The 15,602-nt window shown below is 57.2% G+C and overlaps 6 protein-coding genes and 1 non-coding gene across 7 annotated transcripts; 3 read left to right on the top strand and 4 right to left on the bottom strand.

Moving 5' to 3' along the window:
* Positions 1 to 229: 229 nt before the first annotated feature.
* Positions 230 to 1,239, bottom strand: SLS55_009543 (uncharacterized protein; the record flags this gene model as incomplete). The annotated part of the gene is made up of 2 exons (XM_066780941.1): positions 230 to 455; positions 512 to 1,239. The coding sequence occupies 2 exons, from the start codon at positions 1,237 to 1,239 to the stop codon at positions 230 to 232; spliced, it is 954 nt and encodes a 317-aa protein (XP_066628887.1).
* A 2,343-nt stretch (positions 1,240 to 3,582) lies between these two features.
* Positions 3,583 to 4,509, bottom strand: SLS55_009542 (uncharacterized protein; the record flags this gene model as incomplete). Its single annotated transcript, XM_066780940.1, has 4 exons — positions 3,583 to 3,791; positions 3,864 to 4,207; positions 4,272 to 4,368; positions 4,422 to 4,509. 4 exons carry the CDS (start codon positions 4,507 to 4,509, stop codon positions 3,583 to 3,585), a joined length of 738 nt encoding a protein of 245 aa, XP_066628886.1.
* Positions 4,510 to 5,696: 1,187 nt separating this feature from the next.
* Positions 5,697 to 6,335, bottom strand: SLS55_009541 (uncharacterized protein; the record flags this gene model as incomplete). The annotated part of the gene is made up of 1 exon (XM_066780939.1): positions 5,697 to 6,335. One exon carries the CDS (start codon positions 6,333 to 6,335, stop codon positions 5,697 to 5,699), a length of 639 nt encoding a protein of 212 aa, XP_066628885.1.
* An 829-nt stretch (positions 6,336 to 7,164) lies between these two features.
* On the bottom strand, positions 7,165 to 8,960 carry SLS55_009540 (uncharacterized protein; the record flags this gene model as incomplete). The annotated part of the gene is made up of 4 exons (XM_066780938.1): positions 7,165 to 7,301; positions 7,357 to 8,601; positions 8,787 to 8,874; positions 8,931 to 8,960. The coding sequence occupies 4 exons, from the start codon at positions 8,958 to 8,960 to the stop codon at positions 7,165 to 7,167; spliced, it is 1,500 nt and encodes a 499-aa protein (XP_066628884.1).
* A 650-nt stretch (positions 8,961 to 9,610) lies between these two features.
* Positions 9,611 to 10,256, top strand: SLS55_009539 (uncharacterized protein; the record flags this gene model as incomplete). The annotated part of the gene is made up of 2 exons (XM_066780937.1): positions 9,611 to 10,170; positions 10,220 to 10,256. 2 exons carry the CDS (start codon positions 9,611 to 9,613, stop codon positions 10,254 to 10,256), a joined length of 597 nt encoding a protein of 198 aa, XP_066628883.1.
* A 1,062-nt stretch (positions 10,257 to 11,318) lies between these two features.
* On the top strand, positions 11,319 to 13,375 carry fim1 (fimbrin; the record flags this gene model as incomplete). The annotated part of the gene is made up of 3 exons (XM_066780936.1): positions 11,319 to 11,552; positions 11,606 to 12,309; positions 12,358 to 13,375. The coding sequence occupies 3 exons, from the start codon at positions 11,319 to 11,321 to the stop codon at positions 13,373 to 13,375; spliced, it is 1,956 nt and encodes a 651-aa protein (XP_066628882.1).
* Positions 13,376 to 14,179: 804 nt separating this feature from the next.
* On the top strand, positions 14,180 to 14,283 carry SLS55_009537. Its single transcript has one exon. It is a non-coding gene; the product is annotated as a tRNA-Glu (tRNA).
* Positions 14,284 to 15,602: the final 1,319 nt, after the last annotated feature.

Genomic DNA, 15,602 nt, shown 5'->3' with positions numbered 1-15,602 from the left:
TCGACAAGACGTATTGCTCCGACGCTTAACCCGGGATAGAGAGCCGTGCCGGCATTTTCCCACAGGAATCTCCGTGATCGTCGCAAGGGCCGGCAAACTGGGGTTCAGTGTGGAGGAAAGATGGTCGGTAGTGATCAAAACAATCATCTCAAACAGTCGTCTAGGTATTGTGGAAAAAGAAAACGCCAAATGCAAATCTTCAGATCATCAAACGACTCTTCCTCTTCCATTACCACAGAGCGTATAGGCCCGCCAGACAGACGACCGCCGTCCAGCCAGCAAAGACCTCGCTCCTTCCGGCGGCGCTGTCCGCCTCGACGCCCGTCGCGGACTGGCCCAAGTACCACGCTCCCAGATCCGTCAACTTGCCCTTGGAGTTCAGCATGGCCGCGTTCACGCCAACATTGCTGACGGAGCTGCGGAAAGAGCCGAACCAAGAGTAATGCGTGACGTTCCTGAGGACCGGAGCGTTAGCACAACATGTACGGGAAACAGGGCAACAGCAACTTACTCCATCTTCGTGTCCAAGTAATCCATCGTCGTGTTGAAGAACCACTCGCTGTCCTCCTTACCAGCATCCGAATACGCAAATTCCGTCACCCAAATCTCGCTCATATTCGGATACGTCGCCGACACCTGGCCCAACCAGCTCGCGAAGCCCTCCCAATTGCCGTACCAATGCAGAGGAATAAAGTCCGGGTTGCAGCCGCCGTCGCACGCGGTGAAGAAGTTCTGCAGCCACTGCAAGCCGGTCGGGCTGCCCGTCACGGCCGGGGCGCCGACCTTGATGCCGTTCTGCCGCAGCGGCTCGATCTCGCGCTTCCACGTCGACGCGGCCAGGTCGGCGGGCACGTTGCTGCCGCCCGTGTCGGAGCTGCCGTCCGGCTCGTTGAAGCCGAGCACGTGCGTGATGTTCGATCCGCTCTTGACCAGCGCGCGCACCGCGTCGCGGAACGCCGTGCTCTGCTTCTGGTCGTCCGCGTCCGACGTGCCCCACAGCATGGGCACGAAGTTGAGCGAGGTGCCCTTGAGCGACGACGTCGGCTGTACTGCGTAGTTGTAGTACCACGTCAGCTCGTCGGCGTCCGCCGCCGATGCCCAGATGCTGTCGTCCGCGGCGTTGTCGTCGGTTGCTACGTAGACGAGGCCGCGCTTGGACGAGACGGTGCCGGCTTGGGCGGCGGCCAAGGGGGCTGATGCTGCTGCCAGAGCAGCGTAGAGGATGGAGGAGCTGCGCATGGTGACGGAGTTGTTGGTGGTGATACAGAAATTAGAGACGTTATTATTATTGCACGAGCTGCAGCTTACTGCCTGTATGTGCGATTGAAATGGTTGGAGGTCGAATGAATCGTGCGATGACGTCTGTCAGGTACGGAATAGCCTCAAGGGTGTGTAGACGGTATACGCTTCCGGATACGACCTGCAGCAAAAAAACCGGTTCCTGCTCCGGGAAATCTGGGCAGGCAGGAAAGCAAAGATCTCGAGAGAAGCGGAAATGCGAAACAACAAGGACCGCAGAAAGATGAAGAGACAGGATAGGATGTACTCGGAGATGGACTAGGGGAAGGATGGGTTGAAATACGCCTCCTACTTTGCCGCAGCGGATATGGGTTTCGCTTTCATATCCACATTTCCTTTGGCCAGCCAGCCCTCACGGCAGCCATAGTCGATAGCGCGCGGCTCGAAACAGCGAGATAGCGGGAGATACGGGGCCATTGTCGCGGACTAGAAGCCTGCCGGGGCAAGCGCGCGCCATTCGACGGGCGAGATGCAGCGGGCGCGCCCGTGCCTAGAGCGCCCGCCGAGCCTCAGAATAGGCAGGCCCTTGGCAGCGCGTGTCGCCTGAAGATATCGCCAGCGAAGCGCTGTTGTGGAGAGGCTCTGTTTCGACGGCGCGAAACTGATGGGGGATGAGCTGGCGAGCGGGGCGGACGTGCTTCTGGAAGCCGGGCCCTCTGCTGTGGGCCTGTCGTTTGCTTTGCCCATGTAGCAAAGAGGCATCTCTACCAAGATCGAGGCTTGCCGGACGCGGCGGCTTTTGACGGTGAAATGGGGAGTCTGGCGTTGCAGGAGCTGGTTAGCGTTCGCCACGGGCGCACAGATGTGCTGTCGCACAACCACGAAATTTCTGCGCACTCAGGCCTCAACACCTCAGCGAGAACATCACGACGCCGCCTCTCAACGCCTACCGCTCAACGGGCAGCGAACAGCAGGATAGAACTAGCTCGTTAAGGCGCTTCTGCTCACGACATCCTTCAGAAGCCTCTTCCTCAAGCGCCTGCGCAAGGCAGGCGTCTCAACGAAAAGAGCAGTGTTCGCGTCAGCCCGAGGCAGTGCAATACGGGCGACACTGTGGGAGGCGACATGAGCAAGCTCAGCGGCCGTCTCCCCAGATCCAAAAACAAGATTAATCACGAATGTCTCCGTAGAGACGTTTCAGAGATTAAACTGAAAAGAACAGATACTACACTTGATCTAAGCCAAAAGGCAAAGAGAGCTGAAGAAGAAAGTCTCTGGGGCGAGGGGAGCGCTGGTTATATAGCTTGTCGATTGGCAGCTGACTCAGCGGCGCTGGATCGCACGCTCGTCCACCTGCGATGGGCAGGGTGGCAGGGGAGTGGATATCGCCGGTTCGTGGTGGCAGGGGAGCGGATATCGCCGGGGCGTGGTGGCACGCGTGGTTAGGCCGGCAGTGCTGGGAACCTAAGTGGTGGAACCAAGGGACGGAGACGGAACGGGGGCGGGACTGGGCGCTGGGCCGGGAATTCTCTAGCGTTGAAAGAATGGAAGCGAGGACTAGTGCGAAGCTGAGAGAAGCTGAGAGAAGGACCCACCGAGTGCGGCCAATAGGGAAGATGGGAAGGTGACACTGCTGGCCCGTGTGACCCAAGCGCGGCTCGCGAGACCGGCAGTGGTGACTGAGTCTTCCAGGGGCCTCTCATTGGCCACCGACATGTCCTCTGGCGTATCTGAATCAGACGAAGAGCACGATCATCATTCATGTTTTTTTACATTTACGTTCAAATCTTGTATTCAACTATGCATCCCATGTAGGATTCTTTTTGAAGCAGATGCGGGTGGGCAATGTCTCTGTACCTGTTGTGAGCTCGGCGGAAAGCACCCGGAGCTCAGACGAAAACATCTACCTAGAGGGAGTTGAGGTGCGTGATTATATATACTTTCCGCAGGGGTTATTTGCTCCCCACGTATGTTTCCGGCCCTTCACAATCAATGCATTCGGTTTGGCCTGAGTCAATTGCGCCAGTCGCTGGAGGCAGTAGGCAATAATTGCAGGCATGACTATAGGCACCGACATCCTGCACGAAAAGGGGCACACAGCAAGCAACAGTGAACAGGCAACGGCGCTGGCACTCCCAGATTAGTCACATACAAGAGTTGGAAGTTTATTTTTCATTTTCAACTTCCTAATCGTCCTGGCTCGCACTCCAGCAAATTCCTTCGATCATTGGTATCATTCCTCCACCTCGTCATCTTGCGCTGTTGCTGCCTCGGTAGTCTCCAACTATGCGCAACTGGCACGGCATTCCCATTCTTCCCCAGGATTTCCATATTTTCCCCCGTTTAAGCCTTAAGGTACTGGTCGAACCAAGCAACGGACTGGTAGAAGGCTTGCTCCTTGGCCCACTTGACGTGCTTCTTGGACAGGTCGCCACGGACAGCGAAGCCGTGCTCGACGCCGGAGAAGAGGTTGAGCTGGTAGGTGGCCTTGATGTCGACCAGGATGTCCTCGGACTCGCGACGCTTGGGGGCGGGGAAGATGTTGTCGGTCTCTGTGAAATTCAAAACCACATCAGCACTCTGTGATCCAGATACGCAGTCTCAAGTGTGCAGGGAGCACTCACCAGCAGCGGAGATGCTGACGGGGCCCTGGATAGCCTTGAGCTCCTCAGCGTCGACGAAGGACGGGTGGGCGAGGTAGGCGACGTCGATCTGCTTGTCCTTGAGGAAGCGGACGACGTACTTGGCGCCGAAGCAGTAGCCGACACCACCGAGGCGCTTGACGCCCAGCTTGCCCTTGAGCTCCTTGACAACGGCGTCGACGATGGGGTCGACCTGAGCCACGCCGTGGCCGCCGAGCCACTTCATGAGCTCGAAGTCGGCGGGCATGTCGACCGGCACGGGGTCGCCGTTGAAGAGATCGGGGATGACGGCGAAGTAGCCGTTGGCGGCGAACTGGTCGGCGAGGCTGTAGGGGATCCAATGTTAGGATGCCATTTTCTCTCCAGTCGTGGGTCAGGGGAGAAGCTCACAGCTGGACGTTGACGAACTCATGGCCGAAGATGTCGGTAAGGATCAGGATGGCGTTCTCAGTGCTCTTGTTCTCGGGGTAGGCAAGGTAGGTGCTGACTGCGAGCAGTGTGAGCGAGCAGTATATACATGCGGGAGGTAGGGCGACCTACTGCCCGCGACCTTCTCAATCTTGCCAGCAGAAGCACCCTCGTGCTTGAAGCCGGTGGTGCAGCACTTTCCGGGCGGGTTGGAGGCCATTGTAGCTGATTGGGAATATGTGAAGCTTGGGGGGAATTGAAGGCGAGAGGGGCGAGCTGGGAGGGAGAAAGCGAGGCCGTGGCAACGGCAGGCGCAGTTCTTTAATCTTGCGGACCGACACTGAGCTCTGCCCCTCCACCCCGCCGACCCTCGAGGGCGCAGGGTGGTGGAGCGCGTCGGCAGCTGTTCGGATTTGAGCAAGTGGGGGCGCCGCGGGGCGTGCGCGAGCGTTGACGACATCAGCAATTCGCCAGCGCGTGGCAGGAAGTCGCGGCCCGCCTGCTCTTCCAGGCGCTAGCCGCAACCAAGCTTTCGCAGCATCAGTGGATCTGCTCCGTTGCTGCCGGTCAGGTCGGCCGGCGTGCGTGTCCGGGCAAATCATCGCCGCGCCCTGCTTTCGACGCTGACGAGCTGCATGGCCGCCAGGCACGCTCAATCGCCGCTAACTCCACCATCTGGGCGGCTCAACGCCGCGGCCGGGGTCTCCGTTCTCTCCGCTTCCGCGGCAATAAGCTTTTGCTGTGTCGATGGCCCCGGCCCCCCTTGTCGGCCACATGGCCTTCAGGCTCGAGCGAGAGGGTTGCTGGCCAACAAACTCCACCCGCACGTCCCGACCGGGGACACCACGCAGCCATGTGGCCACAGGCTCCTACTCACCGCGCCCGATCGACCGGACATAAGCCGCGAGCTGGCCTTGTTCCCGGCCCGCAGTGCGTTCCGGTGGCCGAAGACTTATCGTTGACCGGCGCCTCAGGAGAGACCGTGGCTCCGTCGGGGTTCAGGGAACACGGCCTTGTCTGATTGCCGTTTCGTATGACGCCTTAGCAAGGCCGATAAGTAATCCGGGAGCGCCGCAGGCCACGCCATCCTGGACACGCCCTTTTTTTGCTCCTCACGTCCATTATTGTTGACACCTTTTTCAAACCCGCATGTTGACCGAAGAGGGTAATTCCCAGGTTCAGGCCACCGATACTAATTGTGGAGGTCAGAAAGGAGCAAAGCCATTCACAAGTAAGAACATGGGAACCCGGAACGTGAGGAGCTCCCAAACCAATTGTTAAGAAAAAAGAAGAAAAGTACAAGAGTTGGAGCCGAAGGAAACAGCCTCCATCTTTCATTCCGTCCAACCCCTGATAAAATCGACCGGACCTCCATCATGTCCAGCCGTCCCATTCCCAGTCCCCCAATCACACAACAGCTCGCCCGTTCCCTTCTTCCTTCCGGCGACCGCTGAACCGCCTCCTCAAATCCGACGTAAAAATCCCCCTCACCACAACCAGCGGCCACCACAACACCGGCAACAAGCCAATCGCCACCGCGACAACCACCAACGACAGCACGGTGACCACTTCAGCCGCCTTCTGAAACCTCGCGTCGCCCACCAGCCGCTCGGTCCCCAAGCCGACCTGCATTGCGGACAGCGCAACGGTAAAGGACGCAATGATCGCGATATTTCGCTCCAGGCCAGAGCTGGGAATCAGCGCGTACCAGCGTGGCCAGCCGGCCGGCAGACTGAAGCGGTAGATGGCTGCGAGCCGCGAGTATCGCAGCTCGCCGTAGAGGTAGCGCTCGTCGATGTGGTCGCGCAGAAGCGGTTTGCCGTTGCCACTACCGGCGCCGTCATCCTTGCTGTTGTTTTTGTTGTCGTCGAAGTGGTCGAGAAAGTCGTAGACGATTTGCGCCCAAGTGGCCCAGGTGAGGCCGTCGGGGACGAGTCCGTGCTCCTTCGCTATTCGCAGGTCGCTCTCGTGATTGATCAGCCAGGAGTACGACCAGAGGAAGCCGCATGCGCTTTTGTATAGCTTGTCATTGCGGCATAGCTGCATTTTCCATACAGTGTAGTCCAGCAGGAACGACGCGAGAGGTTTGATGAATATGCGACCGTCCCCGGAGAGAAGATGGGTATTTGGATCCTCAGAGAGGGATATCGAGCGTTTTCGCCAGTAAATGGAGGTGTAGTGGATGGGCTGGTTGGGAGACTCCTGCGAGCCAAAGGTGCTTGTGGACAATGTTGATGGTTGGGGTGAGCAGTTCTGTCTCGAAGAACCCTTGCAGGTCATCCTGAGTTCGAGTTCGCAAGGGTCCGAATGTGGGAGGGTAGGGGGGAAATTCTGCGGAGGCATATGAGAGAAAGCTGTGTTCTTCGAGGAAAGGAGGTGAGTTCATGGTGTTTGGAGAATAATCTTGGCCAGCTGATTTTGCGGGAGAGACATAGTTTATATTTTTGTCCTTGACGCCTGCAGCAGCCTGAAGCTTGATTTCAGCCTTGTGGGCTCATGTACTTGCTGATCTTGCTGCGTTAGGGGGGTGCTTATGTGCGTCGGTCTACAACAAAACCTTTCAGCCCTGCAGGCCACGGCATGGATAAAACGTCAGCGCACCTGGAGGCTGACAGATTTTTCGGCCCCCAACGTGAAGCTGATTCATGTCGAATCCTCTTGAAAGTCAGCTAAATCGCGCAGAGCACACATGCGTAGCTGAGGAAGCCCATGTGAGTGTAGTCGTGGTCAGGCTCCACTCGACCGTGTTTGTTACAAACAAACAGTACACTGCCATCTCAATTTGATACCATTGTCCTGCTACATCATGACCGGCCGTCAGGCTACTGTCAAGCCACTCGAAGCATGTGACCTATTTCGAATTTCTCCGTCTTCATTAGTACTGACCCTCCAAAGTGAAAGTACCGGTCTTAGTGACCAGGTATTCGTTGACTGCAACGTCCTTTCCGGACTCTTTGCCGTAGCCTGATTCTTTGATGCCGCCGAAAGGAGATTCAGCTGCCGACGAATTACCTGCACACCACGTCAGTAAGGTTCAACCATTTCACGCAAGGAATGCGTCGCTCACCAGTGTTCATTCCAATCATCCCAGCTTCCAAGTTCTCCAGCAGCCGCCACATGCGATCCACGTTCTTGGTGAAGCAATACGACGCCAGTCCCATGCTTGTGTCGTTCGCAGCCTTTACCGCCTCGCCCTCGTCATCAAAGCGGTATATGGCTGCCACAGGCGCAAAGATCTCCTCACACGAGACCAGCATATCCGGCTTCATATCGGTCAAAATCGTCGGTTCGAAGAAATAACCTCCTTTGCCCTCGACCCGCTTACCGCCAGTAACGACCTTCGCCCCCTTATTCGCCGCATCCTTGACGATTTGCTCCGCCTTGTCGAGCCCGCGAGGGGTGGTCACCGGACCCAAGCTCGTCCCATCGGCGGCGCCGTGGCCGATTTTGAGCTTTGCCGTCTCGGCGTTGAAGCGCTTGACGAACTCGTCATAGATGCCGGACTGGACGTAAATGCGGTTGGCGGTGATGCAGGCCTGGCCGGCGTGGCGCCACTTGAGGGGACAAAGCTGGGCCATGGTCTGGTCGAGCGAGGCGTCGTCGAAGACAAGGACAGGGCAGTTGCCGCCCAGCTCGAGCGTGACCTTCTTGAGGCCATCGGCAGCGTTGCGGGCAACGATCTTGCCGACGCGTGTGCTTCCTGTAAAGGTGACTTTCTTGACCAGAGGGTGCCGCGTCAGCGCCTCGGAGAGCTCAGGCGTCTTCTCGAGGTCAGTCGTCAGTACGTTGAAGGCGCCGGGTGGAAAGCCAGCTTCAGAGGCCAGGTGAGCGAGCGTCAGCGCCGTTAGCGGCGTCTCGGGAGAGGGTTTGACGATCATGGTGCAGCCAGCAGCCAGGGCAGCGCTGGCCTTTCGCAGCACCATGGCAATGGGAAAGTTCCAGGGGACCAGGGCGGCGGCTACGCCGATAGGCTGTTTGATTGTGAAGACGCGGCGGTTTGGCAGCGCAGGGGTGAAGACGGTGCCTTGGATGCGTTCGGCCTCGCCAGCAAACCACCAAGTAAAGCCGGTCGAATAGTCCAACTCTCCATACGCCTCGGCCAGCGGCTTGCCGGTCTCATAGGTCAACAGCGTGGCCAGGTCGTCGCGATTCTCACGGATCAGCGAGTCCCACTTGAACAGCATTTGGGCACGCTGCCGGGGCGGGATTTTGCGATACGACTCGAAGCATGAGTGCGCACTCTGCACGGCGGCGTCGACATCGGAGGCATCATTGATGGGGCAACTTGTCCAGGGCTTGCCCGTGCCCGGATCTGTTGGATAGTTGGGAGGATCAGCAGGCTTTCGCTTCAGACAACAGAGCGCGAAGACATCAAGACACTAGAATCATGTGAAGCGGAACAGGTTTCTCAAGCTCGCGTACAAGAAGACACGGTCAAAGTCTGCTTTTGGGCTAATCATAGGAAGAGTGCGGCGGAGGGAACTGATTGCGACTCACCAACGACTTCAAAGGTCGCGCCAGACTTTGAGTTAGTCCATTCGGCGTTGACGTAGGACTGGTTGTGGAAGAGACGCGGGTTCTTGAGCTGCGGTCGCGTCAGCGCGGCGCATGCAAGCGTTGGGAGAAGCTGCAGAAGCGAACCTTGAAGGGGAGTTGGTCGGAGGAGCCCATCTTATCTATTCCCCACCCTTGCAGCCTTTTGCTTTTCAGACTTGGTGGCGTGACGGAGCAAGCGAGGGAGCTTTGGCGAGGATGGGAAGGCGCCAGCCATGGTCCTGCTTATAAAAAGACAGAAGCTGCCCTGGCGCTGGGCTGCGTTCCACGAACCCCGAGCCTGTGCGGAGAAGGTCAAGTCAGGGCCCACTTCCGCGCATCCGCTTCGGGTAAGGCAGGCGGGGATGTCGTGGGGGAAGTCTCTACCCCGCACCACATTTGGCTGCCACTGCTGGCTTCCAGTCCACTATGAGGTCGTCGGAGAGCTTGTTTGGAGCTGGCACCGAGGCTATGCCTGCTATAAAGGGCATGAGGGGACTACCATTTCGTGTAGTGATCACGCCGACAACGACGCAGTGTACACGCCCATCTCTTTCTCGCCGCACCAAGAATTGGGGAAATGGGTAGACTCGACACCAAGGTGGCCATTGTGACAGGTCTGTTGCCGATGTACGTCTCATGATAACCCCGCCCTAACAAGACATGCAGGCGGCGGCGCAGGGTTTGGGGCTGAGATATCGCGACGTTTTGCTGCTGAAGGGGCACATGTGCTCGTCTGCGACATCAACAGCGCTGGCAGTCAGGTCGCTGCTGAGAACCCGTCAAGCATGACCTTCCACCAAATGGACGTCACCAAGGCTGCCGACTGGAAAGCTGCCATTGACGCTGCAGTGCACAAGCATGGCCACGTCGATATCCTGGTCAACAACGCGGGCACCACCTACAAGAACAAGCCCACCGTCGACGTCACCGAAGACGAATGGGAGAAGGTTTTCAATGTCAATGTCAAGAGCGTCTTCCTCGGGAGTAACGCCTTCATCCCGTCAGTCATCGAGCGCGGCCAGGGCGGCGTTATGATCAACATCGCCTCCACGGGCGCCACCCGTCCACGGCCTGGTCTAGTCTGGTATAACAGCACCAAGGCGGCCGTCTCGAATGCCACCAAGGGCCTCGCTGCAGAATACGGACCCCACGGCATTCGAGTGAACTCGGTGTGCCCACTACTGAGTGGCACTGGCTTGTTCGAGAGCTTCGTCGGACTTCCTCCCACCCCCGAAAATATGCAGAAATTCCTGTTCAACGTACCCATGGGGCGGCTGTGCGAGCCTCAGGATGTGGCAGGGGCTTGCCTGTTCCTCGCAAGCGATGATGCCAAGTTCGTTACCGGGTAAGTCTCCCGCGGAAGACGGACTGCTTGAGGATGCTGACATGACCAGGATCAACATGGAAGTGGACGGTGGGAAATGTATATGAAGGAATGGTTCCCGGCAGAAATTCCGAGCCCAAGCGTTGGAGGATTCCACTGGGTGTCACGAAGTCGAGAATTGTAAATGCAGGCTGATAATATTCGAGGTTATGCAAGTGTGAAGAATCTTTACAGCCGAAATAGGGTTTGGAAATCTGAGAGTATGATAGAGGACTTCCTATATGCAAGAAAAGGCATTGAGGAAGAGCAGAACAGGTAGATGCAAGCATTTCGTATTCTCACGGCTTCCGTCAGGCCACTAGATACTCGTTGCGCTCAAGCGATTAGCAGGTAGTCTATTGGTTGGGAATGCATCCAGACGGGACTGGTGAAGAGAGTCAAGGTGGCCTGGTTTCCACGAATGCTCCCACCCCCAAGTATGGCAACCGTTCTGGAATATCAGACAGTCTGGACCCATCGAACACCCTAGCGTAATGAGCAATTAAAGCTCGATGTTCCCGCTGGCGGCACAGACAGCCACCCGGCCGCTTTGGAACAGATCAGCAGCATCGGAGATTGTGGCGGTGCCGGCAAGGAGAGGGGACCAGGCGGTGGTACAGAAGCGACAGCTGATGTGAGCCAAAGAAACGTTGGTGCCTGATGTATGACGCTGCCGTGGTGGCGCAGTGGGCGTATGCTGGTTCACACGGCGGTTGCGCCGCGCTCTGATGGGCGTGGACGACGAGCGGCGCACACGGAAACGCAAAGGCGCAGGACGTCGAGGGCGACGGCGTCGAGGCAGATATAGGCCGCGAGCATCCGGCTTGTTCGTACTCGCGTTGCAACGAGCGGGTGGCGCGGGCGCGGGCCAGCAGGTTTTTCCCTGGGCTTCCGGCGCCGCAGCAGCAGCTGGGCCGATCCTCATTCTGCCCCGCGATACGTCAGCCCCCAGGCCTCCTGTGAACGCGCGCCCGACTGCCACGCCCGACGCTCGACAGACACCACCCCGCGCCCTCTGCCACGCAATTCCACCCGCGTGCCAGGCTGCCGCCAATCCATACAATACCCCCGCAGCTTCCGCTGTCTTGCCTCTGCTGCATCTCCCCCTCCAATCCTCCCCACCCGGCGCCATGAACGTCATCAAGCTGCAGAGGAAGTATCCTCAGTTCGACCAGTCCGAGATCTTCGGCCTCACCGACGCCTTCCGCAAGCTCGACGTCGACGACAAGGGCTACCTCGAAGAGGCCGACGTGATCAAGGCGACGCAGACCTCGGAGCGCCAGCCGTACGATGTCGTCAGGCAGGCCCTGAAGGAGGTCGAGCTGGACAGCTCGCGGCGCGTCGAGCTCGAGGACTACGTCGATGTAAGTGCGCCCTCAACGCGCCAATGCCCCCAGCCCGCTGACCGACGGCCCAGCTCATTGCCAAACTGCGCCAATCGTCGCCCCTCCAGCAGCGCATGCAGACGGGCCCCACGCGCCCCCGCGGCCTCAGCGGCGCCCAGGCCCCGCAATCGCCCGTCTACGGCCACAAGTCGCAGGGCAGCCATGGCGGCGGCAGGATACAGGTCCAGGGCTCGTCTGCTAACGTCACCCACACCGTCAACGAGGACGAGCGCGTTGCCTTCACCAGCCACATCAATGCCGTGCTCGCCGGCGACCCGGACATTGGCAACCGCCTTCCCTTCCCTACCGACACCTTCGAGATGTTCGACCAGTGCAGGGATGGTCTGCTGCTGGCCAAGTTGATCAACGACAGCGTCCCGGACACCATTGATGAACGTGTTCTTAACCGCCCCGGCAAGAAAATCTCCAAGCTCAATGCCTTCCACATGACCGAGAACAACAACATTGTCATTGAGTCGGCCAAGGGTATTGGATGCTCTGTCGTCAACATTGGCAGCCAGGATATCGCTGAGGTCCGCGAGCACTTGATTCTTGGTCTGATCTGGCAGGTCATTCGCCGTGGTCTGCTCGGCAAAATCGACATCAAGCTCCACCCCGAGCTGTACAGACTGTTGGAGGACGACGAGACCCTGGAGCAGTTCCTGCGCCTGCCCCCGGAGCAGATTCTGCTCCGCTGGTTCAACTACCACCTGAAGAACGCGAAGTGGCACCGCACGTAAGTAGCCCAAGCCGTGTCCCTTGAGATTTGACTAACCCATCGTAGTGTGTCCAACTTCTCCTCGGACGTCAAGGATGGTGAAAACTACACTGTTTTGCTGAACCAGCTGAAGCCCGACATCTGCTCTCGTGGTCCCCTGCAGACCCCCGACCTCCTCCAGCGTGCCGAGCAGGTTCTCGACAATGCTGAGAAGCTCGACTGCCGCAAGTTCCTGACCCCCACGTCGCTCGTCGCCGGAAACTCCAAGCTGAACTTTGCCTTCGTTGCAAACCTCTTCAACACGCACCCTGGCCTTGACGCCATCACCGAGGAGGAGAAGGCTGAGATCGAGGACTTCGATGCTGAAGGCGAGCGCGAAGCTCGTGTCTTCACTCTCTGGCTCAACTCGCTCGACGTCCAGCCGAGCGTCCAGAGCTTCTTTGACGATCTCCGTGATGGCCGCATCATCCTGCAGGCCTACGACAAGGTCATGCCGGGAAGCGTCAACTGGCGCCACGTCAACAAGCTGCCTCCCAGCGGTGGTGAGATGATGCGCTTCAAGGCCGTCGAGAACACCAACTATGCGGTGGAGCTTGGCAAGCAGGTCGGGTTCAGCTTGGTCGGAATCCAGGGTGCAGATCTTACCGATGGCCAGCGCATTCTCACTCTTGGCCTGGTGTGGCAGCTGATGCGTAGAGACATCGTCAACACCATCGGCACCCTGGCGCAGCGCCTGGGCAAGCGTGAAATTACGGATTCCGACATGGTCAAGTGGGCCAACGATATGTCTCGCGCCGGTGGCAAGACTAGCGCCATCCGCTCCTTCAAGGACTCGTCGCTGTCCAACGCCGTCTTCCTCCTCGATGTGCTCAACGGAATGAAGAGCTCTTACGTCGACTACGATCTCGTCGCCCCCGGCCGTACGGAGGATGAGGCATACTCAAACGCCAAGCTGGCTATCAGTATCGCGCGTAAGATGGGTGCGACCATCTGGCTTGTTCCCGAGGATATCTGCTCCGTGCGCAGCCGTCTCATTACAACTTTCATCGGTAGCTTGATGGCGACCCACGAGAAGATGCACTAAGCGGCCCTTTTACCAAAGAGTACCCCCAGAGTTTCACGATTGCGGATTGTCCTTGACGCTTTTTGAAGCAAGCCATGGCTTGTGAGCGATGAAAAGAGACGAAGTTCCTACTTTTTCACCCCCTTATTCCGAGCTGCATTTTCCACTTTCAGTAGTAGCACAGAGCGAAGTTGCAAAATGAATATATGAATTGGAAAATCGATACCCAGCCTTGAGCTAGTAGATGACAATTGCTTTGAGTATCACTCAACCCATTTGATTTGTAGGCTATGTGACAAGATTGCTATTTCAAGACGACAATAGTGGCATATAGATAGGCAAATTTCCACAAGTTGTAGTTGGCTTCAGGGCTCCTGCCGTGCCGAATGCTTCTTGACTTTGATTGTCTGTCGTTCTTATATGCCCTTTGACTCGCTCTGCTCTATTCTGGAGATCAGGGCTGACGTCGGATCGCCCTAGAGGATGGACTGTCCGGAATAACACCGGAGCGAATAGAGGTGGAAAGGATGACGCCATATGGCGGGAGAGAAAGGTCCGTGACGATGATAATGCAAAATTGGAAGACCTATTCTTTTACAAACTTTCTGGGATCTTCGTGCTAAGCCCCTTGAGGGAGCTATATCGCGGTACCAGCCAGCGAAAGGCACCGTCTCCAGGTGTCCTAGGACGCGATGGTCATTCAAATAACAGCAGCTTGTCGACTGGACAGTCACAAACTAACACACGACATATTGCAAACAAGTTGACAGCTTCTCCATCAATCTGAGAGAGACACTCGAGTAAAATCGGGTAGATCAACAACCTTCCGTTGTGGTCTAGGGGCTAGGATTTGCCGCTCTCAGTCTTCGAGAGTTCATCTCACTTAACAAAGTGCCGGCAAGGCCCGGGTTCGATTCCCGGCGACGGAATATCCTCATCTTTTTTGTCTTTTTGCGGGCTGTTGTATCTGAGGGTTGTTGGTGGTCGTTGAGGGCGAAGTTGTTGAGGGTTGCTTGGCGGAGAACGCCGCGCATCGTTATCACTTTTTTTGTTTTTGTTTCTAGAGGCTTCTCTGGGAAGGAATGAAGGAAGGTGCACCAGGGGAGGAGAAGACCGAGGCCGAAGCAAAGCAGCGGGGAGTCAAGAAGCGAGGCCGAACGAAGACTTTGTGCACAATTTGTGAGGGGGGTCTGCATAAAGCACAAAGAAAAGACCGAGGATCTGATATGCAGCACTAAAGCCGCGACCGAGCCTCCGAACAGCGCCGGCATCGGCGATGCGCCGGAGAAAAGCGATTGATAATTGCTGGTCATCAACGGTCCTCTGGTTGGCTCCTCTTGATCGGAAACCGGGTTCTCCCTTGATAAGAGAACGGAGCGGGTCCCTCGTTTATCGCAACGACAAGAGAAAAAAATGCGACGGAGGGGATGGAGAGCAAAGGTAGAAAGCAAACGCAGCATCGGTCCTCGACACTTTCTCTCCACGGAGATAGAGGCCAAACAAGCGCAAGCGTTGTTTTTTGCTTCCCTTCACCCCTGCCCCGCTAGTGCCGTTTGGACAACACTCGCGTTGAGGGTACGTGCGCGCGGCTCGGCCAAGGAGAGGGACAGGAGTGGGAAGAAGGGAAAATTGAAGCAAAGGGTTCGTTTTCCGGGACCCCCGCCCCTCCCCCGTTCTGAGCTGCTTCTGGGTAGCAGGATCAGATATCCCGCACACCTACCCCAATATCATATCAGATGGAAGATCCGCCCCAGCACGTCAGCCTCTTTTCGCAAGGGCAGTAGTTGATAATGAAAATGTGGCGTGACATACCATCATGGTGTCAATCGTTTTTCCCAGCAGAGCCCAGGCCCCCGGTTTACTGTTGCTGTTTAAATAGTCCGTCGAGGACCCGTCAGCTGCACGCTGATGATTCCTTTTCCTCGGTCCTTGGATTGCTCCCCCAACGGTCGACCCTAACAGGACTCCACCATGGCGTTGCAGCTCGGATTCCTCACCACCACATTTGCACGCACATTGGATTGCGATATGGACGGCCGTTTATCAAAAGGAACCATTTTTTACTTTCTTCGTTGCTGGAATATGGAGTAAACACCAGGACTATCAATCATCGACCCGCTGCGCCTGTGTACACGGAAAAACTCCCCCAACTTCCTTTCATCCGGAGTAGACGGATGACCCAATAAAAGGAGAATCATGCTACACTACATGATGCGGAATCAAAAGGAAAGGATGCAAAGGGGTAATG

Source organism: Diplodia seriata, assembly GCF_021436955.1.
Source record: "Diplodia seriata strain FDS-637 chromosome Unknown scaffold_10, whole genome shotgun sequence".
In the NCBI taxonomy this organism is placed as follows: Eukaryota; Fungi; Ascomycota; class Dothideomycetes; order Botryosphaeriales; family Botryosphaeriaceae; genus Diplodia; species Diplodia seriata.
Note: the sequence above shows the minus strand (reverse complement) of the source record. Positions and strands in the feature narration are given on the sequence as shown.